The 21,026-nt window shown below is 36.8% G+C and overlaps 1 protein-coding gene across 9 annotated transcripts in view; it reads left to right on the forward strand.

Moving 5' to 3' along the window:
* The window catches only part of Aass (aminoadipate-semialdehyde synthase), a 117,332-nt gene that overhangs the window by 21,251 nt on the left and 75,055 nt on the right, over positions 1 to 21,026 (forward strand). For all 9 annotated transcript variants that reach the window (XM_013158384.3, XM_063241549.1, XM_063241547.1 and 6 more), the window contains 5 exons: positions 360 to 438; positions 556 to 683; positions 3,529 to 3,677; positions 5,939 to 6,061; positions 6,453 to 6,564. In XM_013158384.3, the coding sequence (XP_013013838.1) occupies positions 360 to 438; positions 556 to 683; positions 3,529 to 3,677; positions 5,939 to 6,061; positions 6,453 to 6,564 (591 nt within the window). The remainder of the gene's footprint in view (positions 1 to 359; positions 439 to 555; positions 684 to 3,528; positions 3,678 to 5,938; positions 6,062 to 6,452; positions 6,565 to 21,026) is intronic.

A 21,026-nucleotide genomic window follows, 5' to 3' on the forward strand; every position in this document is an offset into this window, starting at 1 on the left:
CTGTGAGATAGGCATCTGATTTTTTTCTTCTGTACAGGTTTTTCTTTTGAAATAATTTCTGCAATGGCTTAAAAAGTGAATAGAAACATATCCACATTTTAACAATATCTTGTTGCTATTCTGCGTAAAGTAAAAAATTAAGGTCAAAGCTGATTCTAAAGTGTGTTTTAACACTGGAATCAAAGCCAGTTTGCAGGCTGTATGCAGGAAATCAGCTGTACTTCTGGTCTTTAGTCCTGGCCACATGATAGGGGAAGTGGAATTGTATAATTGTGGAGAAAATAATTGAAATATTACAGGAAACTGCAGTGGGTCTTTTCCTATTGATTTTTAGATTTTTACTCATGTAATACTTACAGGGAGCCCAAGAAGTCTTTAACCAACTACCCTGTGAATATGTGGAACCTCATGAATTAAAAGAAGTTTCCAAAACTGGAGGTAAGAGGTGGAAAAGGTTGTATGTTTTCCTGTTTTGAGCAGTCTTTTATTCTAATATTTTATCACTATAAGTCTATTGTTTTTCACCCAATTTACTGATTTCATTTTTTTCTTAAGACCTCAGAAAAGTGTATGGGACAGTGTTAAGTCGCCATCATCATCTTGTCAGGAAAACAGATGGTGTATATGATCCTGTAGAGTATGACAAATATCCAGAGCGCTATATTAGTCGTTTTAATTCTGATGTAAGTATCATATTAAGGTTTTGAGTTGGTTACTTATGACATATTACAGTTAGGCCATTTTCAGAGAGAAACTGTGTGATTTGGTTTTAGGCTACTTATACTGACTTGTTTTGACTTGGGTCTTAGGAGTTTTTTCTTGTATTTGTAGTAGCCTTTGTTAGGGTTGTTGGTATTTTTTGAGAATACTGTTTTTTCTTTACTGTTTTCTGTTTCTGTTTCTGTTCTGCTTGTACCCAGTTGCTCTAAACTATTTCCCATGGGCTGCTACTTTCTGTATATTCTTGGACTAGTTAACACTATTGGCAAAGTGAGGTTCGATCTTAACATTTATTTATTCATTCTATAGCCAAAAATTGCAATTGTACTTCAGCTAATATATTAATTGGCTTTTAATTATAATAAAGAATATGTAAGACAGACTATAAAGAAAAGAAGAGAGGTTTGTTTAGCTCAGAGTCTTGGAGCTAGAAGTCCAGACAACAAGGCTCAGGATCGAGTGAGGGTTTTTCATGGTTACATCACATCATGGAGGGAGAGCATGTGTGTCTCTGTCCCTGTAGTTTCTTGCCGTCTCCTTATAAAGTCACCAGGATGTAATCTTGGGGCCCACTCTGATGATTATGTCTAATTTAATACTTCCCAAGGGCCCCACCTTTAAGCACCATAGCTAGATTCAATTTCTGCCTCCCTAATACCATCAATACAAAACTTTTGGAGTTAAACTTCTCAGGAGCTCAGAGTGATATTTAAACCATAGCATTGTGTCCCTTACCCCACCCCCTTCAGCATGGGAACATTGTATCCCCAATAATCCTGAAGTCTTAACTCAGCCAACCTTAACTCAAAAATCCAAACTGTCACCAAAACCTCAAGGCAAATTCCTCCACCTAGGAGTCCCTGTACAATAAAGAACAAATTATATGCTTCCAAGATAATAGTGGCAGCACCAGCACTGGGTAAGCATTCCATTTTCAGAGGAGGAAACAGGGAAGTAGAATGAAGTAATTTGCCTAAGGCAAGACCCAAATCCAGCAGGGCCGATATTAAATCCTAATCAAAGCCTGCATCTTGCGGGAAAAAGTTGGGCCCTCAAGATTTTGGGTACCTCTTGGCCTATGGCCTTGCTGATCTATGTGCCCACTGATGCTTGCAGCTTTCCGTGGCTTCCATGGCATGCTATCTGCAGCTTTCCTTAGTGGGTACTGATTCACTTTCTTGGACTCTCCATTTGTGTTCAGTCCTACAACTCACCAAGGTATCAGCTCAACAGTACTCCCTGCAGGGGCATCAAGTCTACAGGAAATGGCTTCTCAGTCTTTAGTTTGAAATCTAGATAGAAGCCACCATGACCCAGTAATGATCTATTTAAGAACACTGTATGCATTTTCTAACCTGCTCCTCCAAATTCTTCCAGCCTTTGCCAGTCAGCCAGTTTGAATGCTGCCTATACATTTTCAGGTACAGTTATAGAGCAATCCATATGTCCAGTACTGATTTTTTTGTATTACTCAAATTTGCATTATTACCCAGTTTGCAATACTATAAAATGTGCAAGTTAACTTATATCATAAAGAGAAAAAAATATATTTTGCTCACAGTTTTGGAGGTTTAAGTTCAAGATGGAGTAGTCTTCATTACTTTGGTTTCTAGTAAAGTCTACATGTAACAATCATACGAACACTGACATTTTAAACTGGAGAAAAGACAGAGAGCAGAGGAGACCAGGGTCCTGATATTCCCTCGAAGCAGACACTCTCAGTGACCAGAAGACTTTCTGTTAGGCCTTTTAAAGTTTCCATCATTTCCAACTAATGTCACAGAAGGGAATCAAGCCTTTGACACGTGGGCATGGGGTGGGGAAGGCTTCAACATCCAAACCATAGCAGTAGCCATTTTGAAAAACACATTTTGCATACAGGAGCCTGGGTGAAATTGTATCATCACATAGGCACAGACTAATCCTCACTGTACTTAAAAAAAGAGCTACTTATAATCTGAGTCCTTCTAATGAGAATATACTGGCCTTATTTTCTAAGCAGTGCAATTTACTTGTATGCCTGTGTCTGTTAATTATGCAACAGTGTAGCACTTTTAGACTTTGACATGAAATTTAGCTAATGCAGCATATTATAGAGAACTGTTAACATTTAGCTTGAAAATACTTGAGATACTTGAGGAACAGAAATTATGAAGTTAATTTTAAGTTGAAAAATTTGAATCTAGTGATTTCTATTTCTTCTCTTATCCCAATCACAGATGTATTGGTCATTAGACACATTTAAAAACTAATTACCTAATTACCATGTATGCTTGTATATAGCATATTTTTCCATAGAGCATATAGATGTTATCTGATTTAGTCTTCACAGCATTTTTTTTGACGAATGCATTATTGCATTATTCCTCTCTGGCAAGTAAAAAAAAAGCAGAGCTCAGAAAAACTGAGATGGCATGATTTAGGTCACATATTCCTGGTATTTGAGCTGGAAGAGTCTCAATTTTAGGAAGACTATCAATTTTTCTTTTTCTTTGCTGTACATTGTATTATAGAACAACAATGTTAACATATTTGTTATGTTCATGTATTTCCCCATTATGGGGTACTTCTACACAGCCACCTCAGTGGGTTACTTCTGGCTCAAAAGATGGCCACTGAGCTGGACAATAGAAACACTTACTAAAAGTAAAAATAGTTGTTATTTATGGACTTTATGGATAGCTTTCAGCACACTGTCATGAAGTAAGGTATCTCTCATTTTAAAAAAGGCAAAAGATTTATACAATCTGAAGAGAAACTAGAGTATGGGTGCCTCTCATTTTGATGAATGTGGAATTTGTTTTACAGATTGCACCCTATATCACCTGTTTAATTAATGGAATCTACTGGGAGCAAAATACCCCTCGCCTGCTAACCCGCCAGGATGCTCAAAGTCTCCTGGCTCCAGTCAAGTCCTCAGTGACTGCTATTGAAGGCTGCCCTGAATTACCACACAAGTAAGAGATTTCCTTCAACCCTGATGGCAGTTTTCACACTAGTGTTAGGGGGATCATGGAATATAATGTTCCTACAAATCAGATAATTGGATTGTTAATGATGGTCTGAATCAACCAGTTGGCAACATCTGAACATTTGACAACTCTTTCTTGAAATCCTCTTCTGATTTCTATGACTTCATATGGAGCCCCAAAACAACCTCCCGAGAGAAGTCTTCTCTTACTTTCCCAGTCCAGTTTCTCTAGTTTGTTACAGTGTTTTATGTCAGTTTGTGATTATTCATTTTCCTCTATTTATCATTCTTCTTTCTTATTAGAACTTAATATGTGGTCCGGGGATTTAACTTAGTGGCACTAGTGGCTGCCTGGCAAGCACAAGGTTGTGAGTTCATTCCCTGGTACAAAAAACAAAGCAAAACAAACAAACAAGCATAAAATATCCCTTAATGTACAGTATGTTTAGTTAGAGTCCCTGTTCATTTTGGCCACAAGCAGCTAGTATATTTCCCCATATAGCATGGTTTATATCCCAATATAGAATAATCAGTCATATATTCACTGTATTGAATAATTGTTTAATCAGTAAATACTCATGCAATGCTTTGTCTGCATGGCACTATTCTAAGCTAAAGGATAGAGATATGTTTGCTGCCCTCAGACATATAGCTGACATTGAGCTTATGCAAAGGCAATTCTGGGAGCAGTGGTGGTACAGGAGCTTAGAAGAAAGTAGAAGTGCTTGTAACTAAACATTAAGAATGCTAAGCTGACAGCGATAACCAGGACCAAAGAGCCAAGAAAGATTTGCCTCTTACAGCAAATAAGAAGAGCAAATGGAATGATTCCTAAAACAGTGTCACTCTGAGCAAAGACACACAAGTGCTTTTGTTGGGGGAAACATTCATTCACACAGGAAAAACTTGGAATCATATGAACAGGAATACTCAGTTCAAAGTCATGCTTCTTCTTATACCTCATGTTCAAAATAAGACGCATGGGAATGCCTGTGGGTAGAAAATTTAGTATATAATGAGCAAAGTTTAATCTAGTCACCGAAAAAGCTTTGGTCAGTATGACTTGGTAATTTGGGCTGGTTCCTTGACAGTTTCTCTGGAGGGACATATCTAAAATAAAGAAACAATTCTGAGCGCACTTTATCAGTCATTTAACGGGGCACCCCCCTCACCATAACATGAATAGATAATTGTCTTCAAAAATACCTGCCTGGGGGCCGACACACTAGTCTTAGCAAAGCATTGAAAGGGAGGAGTGGGGAGAGTGAGAACACAAGTGTGTGTACAGCTGAATCCACCCAGTGGGACAGTGTACATTTATGTAGATGGGTGCTTACTGGAGATTATACAGGAAAATTGTGACCAATGTGAAGAGTTTCAAAGCTAGACATTTCTGTGTAATCATTTGCAAAGTTATATAGTATACTTACCTCATTGTATCCACAAGAAATCATTTTAAGACCTCTGATGGATATCAATATTTCTGTATGCTCAAGTCATTTATATAAACTAGTATTGTATTGCCTATAACCTATGCATGTCCTCTTGTATGCTTTAAATCATATCTAGATTATTTATAATACCTTATGCCATGCTAATGTCACATTGATAATTGTTAAACTATATTGTTTAGATAATAATGAGGAGGAAAAAGTCTGCATATTAAGTGCAGATGCAATTTTAAAAGATTTTTGGCACTCAGCTGAATCCTCAAATGCAGAACTAAGGATGGAGGGCCACTCCACTAGCCAGAGTGGAGGTGTGTAATTGAAGCTTTGTATGTTGTTTGGAAATAGGTAACTGGGTTAACTTTTTTTATTTTTTTATTTTATTTTATTTTATTTTTGGTGCTAGGGATCAAAACAAGAGCCCCACACATGTTAAGTGACTGTTCTAACACTGAGCTACACTCTCTGGCCCAGATTAACTAACAATTTACTGTCTGTGATTTTTTTTAGGGAAAGGATTTTCTACTTTGTTTTCTTTCCTTCTTCCCCTCTCCTTTCTTGCATCCTTCCTTTCCTTTCTATTACTTACTTTGTTCTTGTGGACCCTATAACTTATTTTGAGTATCTCAGAAAAGCCCTGTGTTCTGAAGACTGAACAGTAAGGAAGAAAGTCCAAGACCTTAGCAAGTATTTGTCATCTCCATTGAAAATGTTCTGAGCACTTGTCATTTTTATTCATTGTTAGTCTTGTTGAGTTTCAGAATTCAGTCCTCTTATCTAAGCATTGATGTTATTGCAGACTGGTGGCAATCTGTGATATTTCAGCTGACACAGGAGGCTCTATAGAGTTTATGACTGAATGTACTACAATAGACCATCCTTTCTGCATGTATGATGCAGACCAGCATATTATTCATGACAGGTGAGTTTTTTTAGACCTGTTAGATGCTGAGAAGTGAGGAACAATTATTCTGGTACTTAACCTTGAGATATTCATAAAAAGAACTCACTATTTTACTTTTATATGAAAGCATACAAATTTGGAGAGATACACTCAAATATTAAAAATTTTGTTAGGAAGATGATATGCAAATTCGAATAAATCAATACACACATTTGTATATAATTGGGAGTTGAGTTACTGAAGAAGAAAAAGGTTTTGTTTGAGAAGCTTTGTGTTTATTCTTATATAGTGTACCTTTGTACAAAATTACAAATAACAGCGAAGCAAATATAATGGAGTTGACATAAGGCAAAGTTAGAGCATACAATAAGTGTTTGTCCATCTGACTAAAGTGTACTGCTTCTCCTAGTGTTGAAGGCTCTGGGATTCTGATGTGTTCCATTGACAATTTGCCAGCACAGCTTCCAATCGAAGCTACAGAATGTTTTGGAGATATGCTGTACCCTTACGTCGAAGAAATGGTAAGCAGACTGGCAATGTCAGCAACACCTGCATGGCTTTAAATAGAGTTAGAGTGATCGCCTGTATGTTCTGGTCTTTTGTATGTAAAAGATCTGTTGTAAAATGAAACACCAGCCTTCTCCAAAGTGCCTGCTGATATGCTTTTATTCTACAAAGATTCCTTACTTGTCTCACGGGAAATATGAATTTATTATTGCCCCCATGCTTAACTCCAATTGGATTCATTTCTTAGCATATGCATTTTTAAAAAGAATCTTCATGCATGAGATAAGTGTTAGCTTTGTTTTCTGTTTTCTTGCTAAGTAAATTCATGTGGGATCATTCTTACAGTCCTATAAAGGACAAATTTGAAAAATCAGAGATATAGAAAAATTTATGAGATATTAGTAACTCTTGCTTAGTGAAATGGTTTTTTTTTATATTAAGATTGTGTTTTTCTCATGTGATCGGTAATTGCCTACTGAAATACCATGTTATCTAAATTCAACTTTCTTTACCAAAGTTTTTTCTTACTTTAGTGTTTATCTTGGATTCATACTCGTCTTGTTTTATTTTTGTTGCTGATGGCTGTCTGCTCTGCGGTGATTCCAAAGCAGTTGCTCCTGTTCTTTTTCTCTTATCTTCACTCAGACTCTCTCACACTCGTGAGCAGTGGAGCAAGAAAAAATGAAACTTTGTGATTACCTCCTGCAAGTAGTGCATGGGTTAAACAGAAATCACAGGAAACTGTAGGATATATTTTTAATTGAGGAAAATTTAAAACAAAATTTTTAGGAAAATCTGTATAGCAGTCATATTTTCTTTCAAATAATTTTTCATTTTGTCCGTTTGCTGCATGCCAAGAAGCTGCAGCAGGCATCAGAAAACGCAAGCTGCAGGCATTGCCATAGTGTGGTGCAATAGCACATCTACTAGGATGTACTATATTCAAAATTCTCGATGTACTGCAATTTCAAATATTCAGGAGAAGCTTGTCAAGCAGTTAACATTGTTAAGCCCATTTCAGAGATTAATAAAGAGAAGCAAAGGCTGAGAAGGATGCCGGTGGGGAGCTGTGTACCCCAGTGGGTCTGAAGTGGGTGCTGAGGGATTAAGTAGCAGAGAAGGGTACAAGTGCCAGGCTTCACTGCAGGCGTGAGGTTACTTTAAGATCCTGATCAGGAACTTACTTCCTGTCTGAGCCTCAGATGTTACATCTGTAAAATAAGGTTGTTGGAATACATTATGATCTTTTTTTTTTTTTTTTTTTTTTTGGTACCAGGGATTGAACTCACAATCTTGCACTTGCCAGGCTGATGCTTATGCCAATGAGCTAAATCTCCAGCCCCTACATTATGATCTTGATAAAATATACTTTGAATATTCTGTAATTATATCTAAGTGTCTGACAGTATATGTGTAGAAAAATAAGTAATCATTAATTACTCGATGTTTGCCGTTTTTGGTGATTTTCACTCGTTTCCCTTTGAGATCATTTCCCTACAGATGGAATTAATTTAGTACATCTCATGTTACAGACTCGCTGGTGCCAGATTCTTTTAGTTGTCCTTTATACGATGTCCTTTATACTCTCTATTGTGCTACTAAGCCCTTCCTATATATTCGGTAGTCTTTTCAGTTTTTGAATTGCCATTTTGCTGGCCTGATTTCCTTTCCCTTCCCTTCCCCTCCCCTCCTCTCCCTTCCATTTCCTCCCTCACCCTCCCTCTCTCCTTCCCTTCTTTTCTATTGGTAGACTTTTCTTACCCTGTTGAGAATTTGTATCTTTCCATTTATTATGAGTTCATTTTTAAAAACTACAAGGAACACAGTTATAAAAGTCACTTTACAGTCTTTTATAGTTGTCCTCCTTAACTGTAAGGTATATATTCTAATAGAGGGTGGAAATATGAAAGTATGGATAGTTCTGAACCCTGTATTTAGATTTTTGTTTTACTATACATGTACACATATGACAAAGTTTAGTTTGGAAGCTAGGCACAGGAAAAGATTAACAATTATAATAATAAAATAGAAAATTTATAACAATAGACTGTAATAAAAGTTATTTGAATCATGTGGAACACCGTCTTCATGTGTTGATGTGACGTGATAAAGTCTTTACGAGATTGCTGGATGTTGTAGCACATTCCTGTAATCCCAGTGCTCTGGGAGGCTGAGGTAGGAGAATTCCAAATGTGAGCCCATCTTGGGCAATTAGCAAAACCGTATCTTTAAAAAAAAAGACTGAAGGTGTAGCTCAGTGAGAAAGCTCTAATCTCAATTCCAAGTACCACAAAAACAACAGCCCACCGGTTTAAATGACATGAGGTGAATGCTGTAGATGTTGCATAACAGGCTTTTGGGTAAGAGTTACTTGAACACAGGCATTGCACTATTACTGCAGTTGATCTGATAGCTCTTAAGTGACTTTGAGGTTGAATATTCAGGGTGAGTATACTGAAAAAAGAGATGATTCCCATCCCTGGTGGGGTGGAGTGGCCCAGTGCCACATTGTATTGTGCTACTCAGAATGGCATGCAATTTAAAACATGTAAATTGCTTATTTAAGACATTTTCTATTTAATATTTTTCAACTGTCAATGACTGTAGGTGACGGAAAATTTGCGAAACAAAACTGTGGATAAGAGGAAAGTATCTTATTTTTGTATCTTTTGGGTCAATTTGGGATTGAACTTTGTTGACTATGTCTTTCTTTGAGAATGGGCCATACTTTTGAGTTTTCATTAATTCAGCAATTTTGGATTGCATTCTGGATGATGTGAATGCTATGCTGTGAAGATCTGGTGTTGTCATTTCCCTCAAAAGTAGTATTGATTTTATTTTTTTTAACAAGCAATTAATTTGGTTACACTTAAATTCTACCTCCTCTCCATAGACAGACTGCACCAAAAAAGTTCAATTTTTATTATTTTTGCCCAGCTGCTAGTAGTCTTGTCTGTACACACTAAATGTGGGCATCATCTAGAGACTCTGGGCAACATTTGCACAAAAGTTTTCTGAACCTACTGTTTGTGGAATTTTCCTTTTAGCCTCTCGATGCTGAGACTGCTCTGGGCCCATCTTTTTTTTTTTTTTTTTTTTTTTTTAAGGTCAGGAAATTTGTGCACTTTCACCACATTTTTACCTTCTCATCCCATGATTTGTCCTCAACACAGTGCCAGAGAAGTGGAAAACTCATCTGCTGCTGGGTGCTCCCTCCATGCTTTGAGGTTTCCCCCAAGACACTCGCTGTTCATTCTGAAACCTGCCTGTATTTCATCATTGCCTATTCTCTGTTCACTCAGTACATTGTTACCTGTAGGATGTGTAAGACATGTTGTATGTAAGAACTTAATCTTTTATACCTAAAATGGAAAGAATTCTTTGGTTCTGAGTGAATTAAATGCACTTTGGCTCCAGTAGAGTTTTGGAGGAGCTACAGAGCTATTTGTGAATCCCTGGCAGTAAGCCACTTTTACAATGCCAACCTTGGCCATTTCAGCATAACTTGGAACATGTTAGGCCAAGTTATGGTAAGTCCTGCACACTGGTTTGTCTCGTGGGTAGATTTGACTGTTAGTTTCTTGAAATATCTTTTTGTTAAATTGCGCTAACATCATTTTTCATCCAGAGAAGTCATTAGAAGGCAATTTAAACTCACACTTTATTATGTTACAGAATTTCAAGCATAAGTTTATTTCTTTTGGACCTCAGAACACATTTTTGCTTTCTAATTTGTCCTTAATAAAAATTATCATTTACTCAGTACAGTTTACCTCTTATAGATGATACGTGACAAGCTAATTCAATGAATTTTCACTAAAGCAATTTTGAGAATTAGTCCATGTAACTCATAAACATAAGTGCATTATTACTGTTTTTATTAAAGATCAAAATATAAATGTTTTATATTATGTAAAGTGTAAATGTAAAATACTAGATTACCAGATATGAGTGATACATAAGAATGCAACAACGTAACGTCACAGAGAGACTCAGGAATACTACGTTCTTCAACAGTAGAATGATGTTAGCATCCCAGAAATTCCTCTGTCCCTCTCCCAACTCTTTCTTCAGTATTTTCCCTAAAGATATCCACTATCCTGATTTCTAACTATGGAATAGTTTTACTGTCTTTTGAAAGCTATATGTATGCCACTGGGTCTAAAATGTTTCCTTCAGCATTATCTTTATTATATTAGTTGTTTAGAGTCCATTTATTTTCATCACTGTAGTATGCCACTGTGTGATACTGCACAGAATTGCACTGTAATCAGAAAAACATGTCTCTACTCACATGACTCCAGCACTTGGAATTTTGCTGGTTTGATTTATTCTGACTACGGAATTTTCCATGTGCAATTGAGAATAACATGTACTTTGTTATTATTTGGCATAGTGATCTATATATGTTAATGAAGTTAAATGTAGTTATTATATTTAGATTTATATTTTAATGTCATTTTTGTTTTATATACCAGTTCAATAATATTCCCCTTGGCTGTGTCATTCCTTGACTAAATTATTAATTTTGATATTTTTACTACATCAAAGCTTTCTATTTGAATATTTTAAGGTTTTAAATTTTCTATTAAATTCATCTATCTTGTCTTTTTCACTTTTTGAGTGCATTAATCACAGGTTGAATTCATTTGTGATAATTCCAATACTCTCGTGCTTCCACTTAAGTTCTATTTTTCTTGGTTTTCAATCAGTTTGTGTCATTTGGTATGCCTGTATATTTTGGACTGTGTGTCTGATATTGCCTTTGTAAAAGATTAGGGATGATTTGAGGCTCTAAATGTTGCATGATTTTCCATTAGAGTTTCCCTTTGTATCTTATGCGGAGATAGGATAGGATAAAGTTATCTCAGTTCATTTGGGGATGGAAGAGACTCAGAGGTAGACTACAGTCCATTTAAAAAATATCGTTCTTCAAATCATGATTTTTTAAAAATTATTTTTATTTTAAAGAGAAAACATCAATAAAAACTGTGATATTGAATTTCAAAACAAGCTATTAGGGTACTGACAAAGGTTAATATATTGCATATTGTTGCCTTCAGAGTATTTGCTCAGATGCAATAGGCATGAAACATTATAAGCACAAACTATTCTTTTCAATGACCCAAGAGAAATTGTGTTAAGTATTTTTTTCTTTTCCCTTCCTTGTTTTCTCCTTTCCCCCATCCCGGTTGTTCTCTGCTTTTAAGCAATTTGTTCCTTTTTCAAAATATCTATTGTACATGCGGAATCTTATTTATTCGTTCAATTTCTAGGGAGAAAATATGAAGTTCATATGGGAGTCTGATTTATTTCACTTATGAGTATGGTCTCAAATTGCATGCATTTACTTATACAAGTCTCAAGTTTTTCCTTCTTTATAGATGAATACTACTCTATTATAAAAAATACAACATCTTTTTATCCACTCCTCAGTTGATGAGCATTTGGGCTATTTACAAGATTTAGCTTTTGTAAATGTTTACTGCTGTAAACATGAGTGCACGTGTATTGCTGGGGTGTGATGCTTCTGGGAAAATATATTTCTGTGGTGTAATTCTTCTGGGAAAATATGCAGGAGGGGAATAGCTGGGTCAAATGGAACCTCTAATCCTAGATTTTGAAGAATCTTCACATTGATTGCCACGGTGGTTGTACCAATCTATGCTCTCACCAACGGTGAAGAAGAGTTCCTTTTCTCCGATAACCCCTCCAGCACTTGTAATTGGCTAAAATCTTGATGATAGTCATTCTTACTTGGATGAGATGGAATTTCAGTTTTCTTTAAATTTGCATTTCTTGAATGATCAATGACGTTAAACATTTTTTCATGTATTTATTGGCCATTTGTATTTTTTCATCTGAGAAGTTCCAGTTCATCTCAGATGCCTATTTTTGGGTCTTTGAATTTGGGGGTTTGATTTTTTTTTTTTTTTCAGTTCTTTATATGTTCTAGATATAAGTCCTTTGTATGTGGGACAGTTGGATGATATTTTTCCCACTCTGTGGGTTTTATTTTCACTCTGTTAGTGATTTATTTTGATGTACAAAAACTTTTTAATAAGATGAGATTCCAGTTATTGATTCTTTGAAGTATTTCCCATGCAGTTTGGTTTTTGTTCATGAACTCTGTGCCTAAACCTATGCCTTTAAGACATCTACCTATGTCTCTTCCAATAGATTTTGTGTTTCTGTTTTAATATTTAGATCTTTGATCCATTTTGACTTTAGTTCAGGGTGATAGGCACTGGTTTAGTTTTAGTCTTTGGCATATGCCAGTTTTTCTAGCACCAATTATTAAAGATGCTGTGTGTCTTCCAGGGAACATGTTTGACTCCTTTATCAAAGATGAAGTGGTTGGATGTGTTTATACTTGTGTCTGCATCTTCTAATCTGTTCTGATTTTTTTTTAGTACAATGTTAATTTTATCACAGTAGCTTTGTAATATAATTTCAAATCAGGGATGGTGAACTATGAGCCTTACTTCTGATGTCCAGGATTGCCTTTCTATATTGAAGGTCTCTTGTGTTTCCAAATGAATTTTAGGAATGTTTCTCTAGATCTATGATGTATGCTAGTAATATTTTGATCAGACTTGCATTGAATCTGTATAACAGTTTTGGGAGTATGTCCATTTTCACAGTGGTGGTTCTTCCTATCCAAGAGCAAGGAATATCTTTCCATATTTCTAGTATCTTCTTTAATGTTCGGTACTGTACAGAGTACTGTAATTTTCAATGTTTAGGTCTTTTAATTCCTTTGATTGCCTTATTCCTAAATATTTCTATATTTTTGGATTGTACTGTGAAGTGTGTGGTTTCCCTAATTTCTCTCTGTTAGTTTATTGTTTATGTATAGGAATGCTATTGATTTTTGAGTGATGACTTTGTATCCTACTATGATAATGAATTCACTTATTAAATCTAGAAGTCTTTGGTGGAATTTTTGGGATCTTCTGTGTAGAGTATCATGTCATGTGAAAATAATGATAATATAATTGCTTCCTTTCCTATCCTTATTCCTTTTAGTGCTCTGTCTTGTCTAATTGCTCAGGCTAATGTTTCCAGAACTATATTAAATAAGAGTGATGATCATGGACATCCTTGTCTTGTTCCTGATTTTAGAATGAAAGCTATTTTAGTCCATTTAGTTAGATGTTGGCTGTTGATTTGTCATAGATGGCTTTTATCAGATTAAGATAACCATCAGATATTCTGGTTTTCTACAATGTTTTTGTCATGAATGGGTGTTAGACTTTATCAAAAGCTTTTTCTGCCTCTTTTGAGATGATAATGTGATTTTTGTCTTTGGTTCTGTTGATATGGTGTATTACGTTTATTGATCTGCATGTGTTGAGCCATCCTGGTATTCCTGGAATGCATCCCACTTATTTATAGGGTATAATCTTTTTGATAATTTGATTCATTATGTTTGCTAGCATTTTGTTGAGGATTTTTGCACCTATGCTCATAGGGAGTTTGTACTGTAGTTCTTTTTATGGTCAGATCTTTTTCTGGTTTTGGTATCAGAGTAATACTTGCATCCAGGGAAGAGTTAAGGAGAATGGCCTTCCTTTCAATTTCATTAAGAAATTTGTGAAGTATTGGCATTAAATCTTCTTTAAATTTTTTGTAGAATTCAGCTGTGAATTTATGAAGACCAGGAGTTTTCTCTGTTGGTGAGTTTTTCATTTTATTTTCATTTAGTTTTCATTTTAGTTTTCATTTAGTTTCATTAACTGCAATGGGCTTTCAAAATTTTTCTATCTTCTTGAGTCAGTTCTGGTAATTTATACATTTCTAGGAATCTGTCCATTTCTTCTGTATTTTCCATCCTATGTGAGTAAAGATTTTTCAGAGTAGGTATGGATCTTCTGAATATTCACAGGATCTGTAGTGATTTCACCCTTTTCATTCCTCATTGCTGAATTTGAGTTTTTTCTTTCCTTTGTTTTTTTTTTTTTTGGATAAGGTTGACTTGGAGTTTATTAATTTTATTTATTCTTTCAAAGAATCAACTCCTTGACTCACTAATCTTTGTATGGCTTTCTTAGTCTCAATACATTAATTTCTGCTCTGATCTTCATATTTCCTCTCTTGTGTGGGTTTTGGGTTTGACTTACTCTTCTTTTTTTAGAAACTTGAGATGCAGCATTAGATTGTTCATTTGTGCTCATTCTGTTTTTCTGATGTGATGAATTCATTGCTATAAATTTCCCTCTTAGGACAGCTTTAATTGCTTCCCACAATTTCCGGTAGGTTGCACTTGCATTTTGCTTTGATTGTAGATTTTGCCTAATTTCTTCTTAATTTCATCTATGACCCATTAGTTGGTTAGGATGGTGTTACTTAATTTCCAGATGTTTATGGAGTTTTTGTAGTTTGTTTAGCTATTAATTTCCAATTTCATTGCCTGATCTGGCCTGCAGATCAATCTATCGAGAACTCCTGAAGGGGGAACGGGGATTAAATAAAAGACATGAGGGAGACAAAGAGAGATAGAGCAAGTCGAGATAATCTGATCAAGCCTCCAGTTTATTCAGGAAGTGATCACACCTTTTATAGGCTAAGGGCAGGAAGAGGTTAAAGGGATGAATACAACAGGGTCACCGTCACATCCGGATATGTGACTTAAGCAGGAGAGGATTATGGTTAATGTAGGCAGGCGCAGTGCCCATAGGAGTGAGAGGCAGGGAGGCAGCAATGGGCTGTCACTCGGCTCCCTACATTTCCTCCCTTTTTATATTATTTAATTAAGAGTATGGCAGGCCCTGTCAAACAGCATCTGTCTTAGGTCAAGGACCTCATTATATGAATCCAACCAGGCTTTACCCATCATGAGCTTGTAGAACAGCAGTTGGTCTTGTGCCTGTCTTAGGTGGCCGTTGGAATTAACATGTATGTCCTAGTTGTCTGTCTCTGACTGCCTGTCCATTGCCCCAGTGCAGTTAGGCCGCATCGTCATATGGGCCACTCGTGGAAATTCCTTCCCGGTAGGTTTGTTGATCTGCCATCTCCAGCTGATGATAGTGTACCTGAATGGGCTTTGCCATAAACGCGTCTATCCGGTTATTAATGAGCATCATAATCCTCTGAAAAATACAAGGACTCACAGAAAGGAGAAGCAATAGGGCAGTTAGGGGACCCAAACGGGGCACTAGGTAAGGGAAAAACTACCCCCCCACACACACAAATCGAGGAGAAAGGGTTGACAGCCATTTGTTGGTGACTCTGTATGAAGTCATTCTCCTATGTCTTGGAGCATGCCTCTCATAACACTGGATGTAGTCTGTTTGGCTGGTGTATGTTCCTCTAGACCAAGAAGAGCCTCTTCCGCAGTCATGGGGTTTTGTGCATGGCTGTCAGCAGTTGTAGTCTGGCAGGGGTTGAAATCCACCATGGGTGTGGTATGGCTCAAGGAGAAGGCTGAGTAGGCATCATAAGGCTCTAGGGAGTTGTGTCACCTGTAAGAGAACACAGGGGATTGTGCCTCAGGAACTGATATTATTCCTGGGCGTTGTATGGGGTCTTTGAAGAACTAATTTTTTTACGAGGCGTTTAGGTAGCCATCTAGCTTCTCTATCTTGTTGAGAGTAAACACACACTGAACTGTGTCTCTATATGAGAATGGGATCAGGGCCATGCCATGAATTAGTTAGGGGGTCTCTCTATAGTACAGAAGCAAATTGCTTTTGTGTTTCAGTATGCCAAAAACACATGGCTGTTGACTGTCTAGAAGCATCCAAATTTTAAAAATTAATGATGAATAGGGCATGAGATAGAATATTTTTAGGTGTCTTTCTTGTGGAGTACCATTTTCCCTTTTTTATTTTATCAACAGTGAGTTTTAGGGAAAGATAGGCCCTTTAGAGTTATAAGGTATGCCTTTTATATGATCAATATTAAGATGTTGACAGAAATGAGCAAAGGCAGAACTAGCATAGCCTGGACCATTATCAGTCTTTAATTGTTGTGGGCATCTTAAAACTGATTAGGTAGTTAACATATGGCTAATAACATTTGGTAGCTTTGCCAGTCTGGGGAGAGGTATAATTGAAACCACTAAAGGTATTTATAGTTACATGAACATATTTAAGATTGCCAAACTCAGGAATATGAATGACATCCATTTGTCGTAATGCATTGAGGATAAGTCTTATAGAATTAACCTCAAAGTGTGGAATTGGGAGGTGCATGGCACAAGAAAGGCAATTTTTTACTATCTGTCTGGCTTGTTTTCTAGTGATCTTAATACAGAATTACAGAAAAATAAACAGTAAGAAATCAACAGTTAATAATTTACATATTGTCGTCTTAGAAATAGCTGTTTAGGTTACAAAATTAAAGCATGTAAAGTGACATTCAAACAGTGACAATGCCAATAGTTCTGCTCAACGATCCAACAAAAACTTAGTAATATGGTTATTAGTCCTATACACTTGTTTCCATCTCAAAGAGGGCAATACCAAACATATCAAAACAGAACAAAACCGTTTTTTTAAAAAAGATTTAAAGAAATACAGATTTTAAAGCAAGTCTACTGGAGATCTTTACTGTTTATTTAATTGTCTCTAGTTTTTTCTAAACAGTGGTGCCCATCTTTAAACACATTAAATACACACTGTGTATTATAAAACTAATCAAATCTCTATAGGATGATGAAGGCTTTTTAGGTTTTTAAGATCTGACATTTAAGAAAACAATAATAACTACCACAGTGTGTCTCATTTTTTTTAGCAGCTGTCCCCATCTTTATATATGCTGAAATTAAACTTAAGAGACTAGACCAATATCACTCTGATCAGTTAAATGAGTCAAAGTAATTGACATTGGAATCTCTATCTCTGGAGTCTCTTTTGTAAAATGACCAGTCTCTCTACAGGCACAGCAGTCTTGTTTACGCTTTTGAGACAAGAACTGTCTAACTGTAAACCCCTGCAAGGTAGCAGTCACAACAAAGGTATATATATCTTGTTAGGCCTGTTCTATTTTTATGAGGTCTGATAGCGGCCCAGCAGACGGTGCTGGCGCCTTTAAAAGCCAGCTGTTTAACAAAATCAGTGCTTGTATCAGGCCAAAGACTCCGCTAGCAGCAGCAATCAAACAATCAACAAACTCTGACAAGGGTTTATCTGGGCCTTGTTTAATGCTAGTGAGAGAGGAGCTTATATTATCTTTTGTAGGCAGCTTTCTCCATGCTCAAGTAGCTGCTGTTTGAATTTGAGCGAAAAGTGTTGGATTAAACTCTTCTTAGTTTCTCTGCATGCATAGGCATCTTTTACTATTAACATATTAAGGTCGAACCCATTTCCGGCTTGTGTATTGCGCCTGGCAGTCTCTTTGCAATTTTTATATATTCTGATTTTTACAAAAGATGATCCCCACCCGATAAAGTCACTCGGGCCAATCTTTGCCAATATGTAGGTGTGAGCATTGAGGTGGTGTAGCTGATGGGCCTGTTTGGCCTCAGACACCTTGGAGTCATGAGTCATAAAAACCTGTGCTCGTACAGCAACATCAGCCAAATGATTTCCTTGGGCAAGAGGCCCAGGGAGGTTAGAATGGGCTCACAGATGACCAACAAAGAACTTATGACGGTGAAGCCGTATGAAGCATTGTAATTGTTTGAACAGATTTGCAGCTGGGGAAGCATGACATATGGTAGCAACAGTCTCCAATAATGGAACAGACTGAGCGAGGTAAGCACTGTCAGTATACAAATTAAATGGTCAGTTGGAGTAAGCAGCAAAGGCTGTAAGAATAGCTTGTAACTCTGCTAATTGTGAAGTGTCTGCCTGGAGGGTAGAAACATTGTCTTGGGATACATAAGCAGCCCTTCCAGAGGATGAGCCATCAGAGAATAACACCAGGGCGCCTGGAAGGGGTTGTGAAGCTGTGACTTTAGGGAATATAAATGGGTGGCGATTAGCAAAGTCAACTAGCTTATTTGGAGGGTAATGATTGTCAATAGTCTCTGAAAAGGAAGCTAAGGCAATAGGCCACATTTCCGCAGTCTGAAGCAGCCAATCTATTTGGTCTTTTGTAAAAGGTTGAATGATAATGTCTGATTCTTTGCCAAAGTAACATTTTTCTTGCTTTCTACCCTGAATTATTAGGTCTGAGACAGCCTGGAAATAAGGCAGGAGTGTTCTTTTTGGGGAGACTGATAAATGGACCCACACTGATGTGGCAGAAGTGAGGCAAGTGCCATTTTAAAAGCACCACGAGGCTTGCTGGAGGCAGGCGCTATCTTAGGAACACTATAAGGCTGAGCAGCTCGGAGCACCTTGTGCAACCGTCTCCTCAATCTGAGTATCTGCATGCCTCTGGGCAAGCAGCTCAGAGATTAAATTCTAACATGTAAAGGTGGTCACAGGAACCTTTTTCTGGACCGAAAACTCTATAATAATCTTTTAAAGCATCTCTTACTCTATTTTACCTCTTGGTATCTATAGAACTCTCTAGGGGGAACCAAGGGCAAACCTTATGAATAAATTGAAAATACTGTAATAATTTTTTTTTGTTCTAATCCTTACCCCTCTTGTCTTTCATGCCTTTATAAGGCCTCCCACAAACACTTCGTGTTCATTTAATGCTTGACCTATGTCTGGGAAAGGGGGTCGCAGTTCACTCACCATAACTCGGGCAGAACGTTGGGTAGTCGTCTGTGCAGGCCTCGGTACTTAATTGAAGGTCCTGTTGCTTTAAGCTTTAATCTTTGATTTAGTTTGCTCACTCCTCGGCTGAGGTCTCTGGTTCAATTTGCTTTCACTTTCAGTTTAAGCTGGCTGTCTCTCGAACGGCTCCCTCGTTAACTCCTCCATGCCAGGAGCCCCACGTTGGGCGCCACTTGATCTGGCCTGCAGATCAATCTATCGAGAACTCCTGAAGAGGAAACGGGGATTAAATAAAAGACATGGGGGAGACAAAGAGAGATAGAGGCAAGTCGAGATAATCTAATCAAGCCTCCAGTTTATTCAGGAAATGATCACACCTTTTATAGGCTAAGGGCAGGAAGAGGTTAAAGGGATGAATACAACAGGGTCACCGTCACATCCAGATATGTGACGTAAGCAGGAGAGGATTATGGTTAATGTAGGCAGACGCAGTGCCCATAGGAGAGACAGGCAGGGAGGCAGCAATGGGCTGTTACTCGGCTCCCTACAGTTGCCCTATAGTCAGACAATATATGGGATAATTTCATTTCCTTTGCATTTACTTAAGCATGTTCTGTGGACTAGCATATGCTCTGTTTTAAAATCCTCTCATGTGCAGATGAGAAGAATGTGTATTCTGATGATATTGGTGTAACACTCTACTAACATTAACTAAGGGGCTTAGGATTTAGCTCAGTGGCATAAGTGCCTGTCTGGCAAGCTTGTGGTAGTGAGTTAAAACCCTGGTACCAAAAACAAAATATTAACTAAGTCCATTTATTCACAGGTTTGATTTACTTCTGCTATTTCTTTGCTGATTTTTTTTCTAGTTGATCTATCTCATTGTGACAATGGGGTATATGTTACACTTGTGTTATTGCTTATTTGAATGTCTATTAATATTTGTCTTATACAGTTGGGTGCTCCCAAATTTGGTAAATATGTACTTATAACTGTTATCTCTTCCTCTTGAATTTTTCCCTAAAAAGTATGTAGTGACCTTCTTTATCTCTTTTGATCATTCTTGGTTTGACATTCACATTGTCTACAAACAGAATAGCTACCCTTGCCTTTTTTCTAGGTTCTTGTTGCTTAGAATTGTTTTCTATCCTTTGAATTTCAATCTATAAATTTCTTTTTGAGTTGACTATGTTTCTTGTATATAGCATATTGTTGGATTTTGTTTCTTAATCTATTCTGCCAGTTTATTTCTTCTGACTGTTGAATTGCAGCCATTTATATTGATGGTTCTTACTACTGTTGGTTCCCTGTTCCTCTGCTCTGTTTAATAACTTGCCATGCCTCATAGTTTCTTTTTTTCATGGTTGTTGTTCTTGGAATTATGGTCATTTTTATCTGTCTAGAATATCTTTCAATACGCTTTGTAGGTTTCATTTGGTGATCCTGAATTTCTGCCATTGTTTGTTTTCATTAAAACAAACAATTTCATTAAAACAAACAATTATTTCTCCAGTAATTTTGAAAGATAATTTTGCAAGGTCCATCAATCTGAATTGGATGTTGTTTTCTTTCAGGACTTCAGATACTTCACTCCAAGCTTTCCTTGACTTATAGATCTGCATTGTGAAGTCTGCTTTATAAGTGTTTTCTTTTTCTCTAAAAGCTTTTAATAGTCTGTTCTTATGCTGAATTTCTGAGACCTTGGTTATTATATATCTAGGGATAGATTTATTTTGATTGCAGCTAATTGAAGTTCTATATGCCTCAATTATCTGTATGTCAGATTCTTTTCCCATGCTTAGGAAATTTTTTGGTTATTTTTTTTAGGTTAGGTTCTTAGGTTTTAGGTTAGGTTTAGG

This window comes from Cavia porcellus, unplaced genomic scaffold, assembly GCF_034190915.1.
Source record: "Cavia porcellus strain 051 isolate PalLab524CR breed Dunkin Hartley unplaced genomic scaffold, mCavPor4.1 scaffold_2, whole genome shotgun sequence".
In the NCBI taxonomy this organism is placed as follows: domain Eukaryota; kingdom Metazoa; phylum Chordata; class Mammalia; order Rodentia; family Caviidae; genus Cavia; species Cavia porcellus.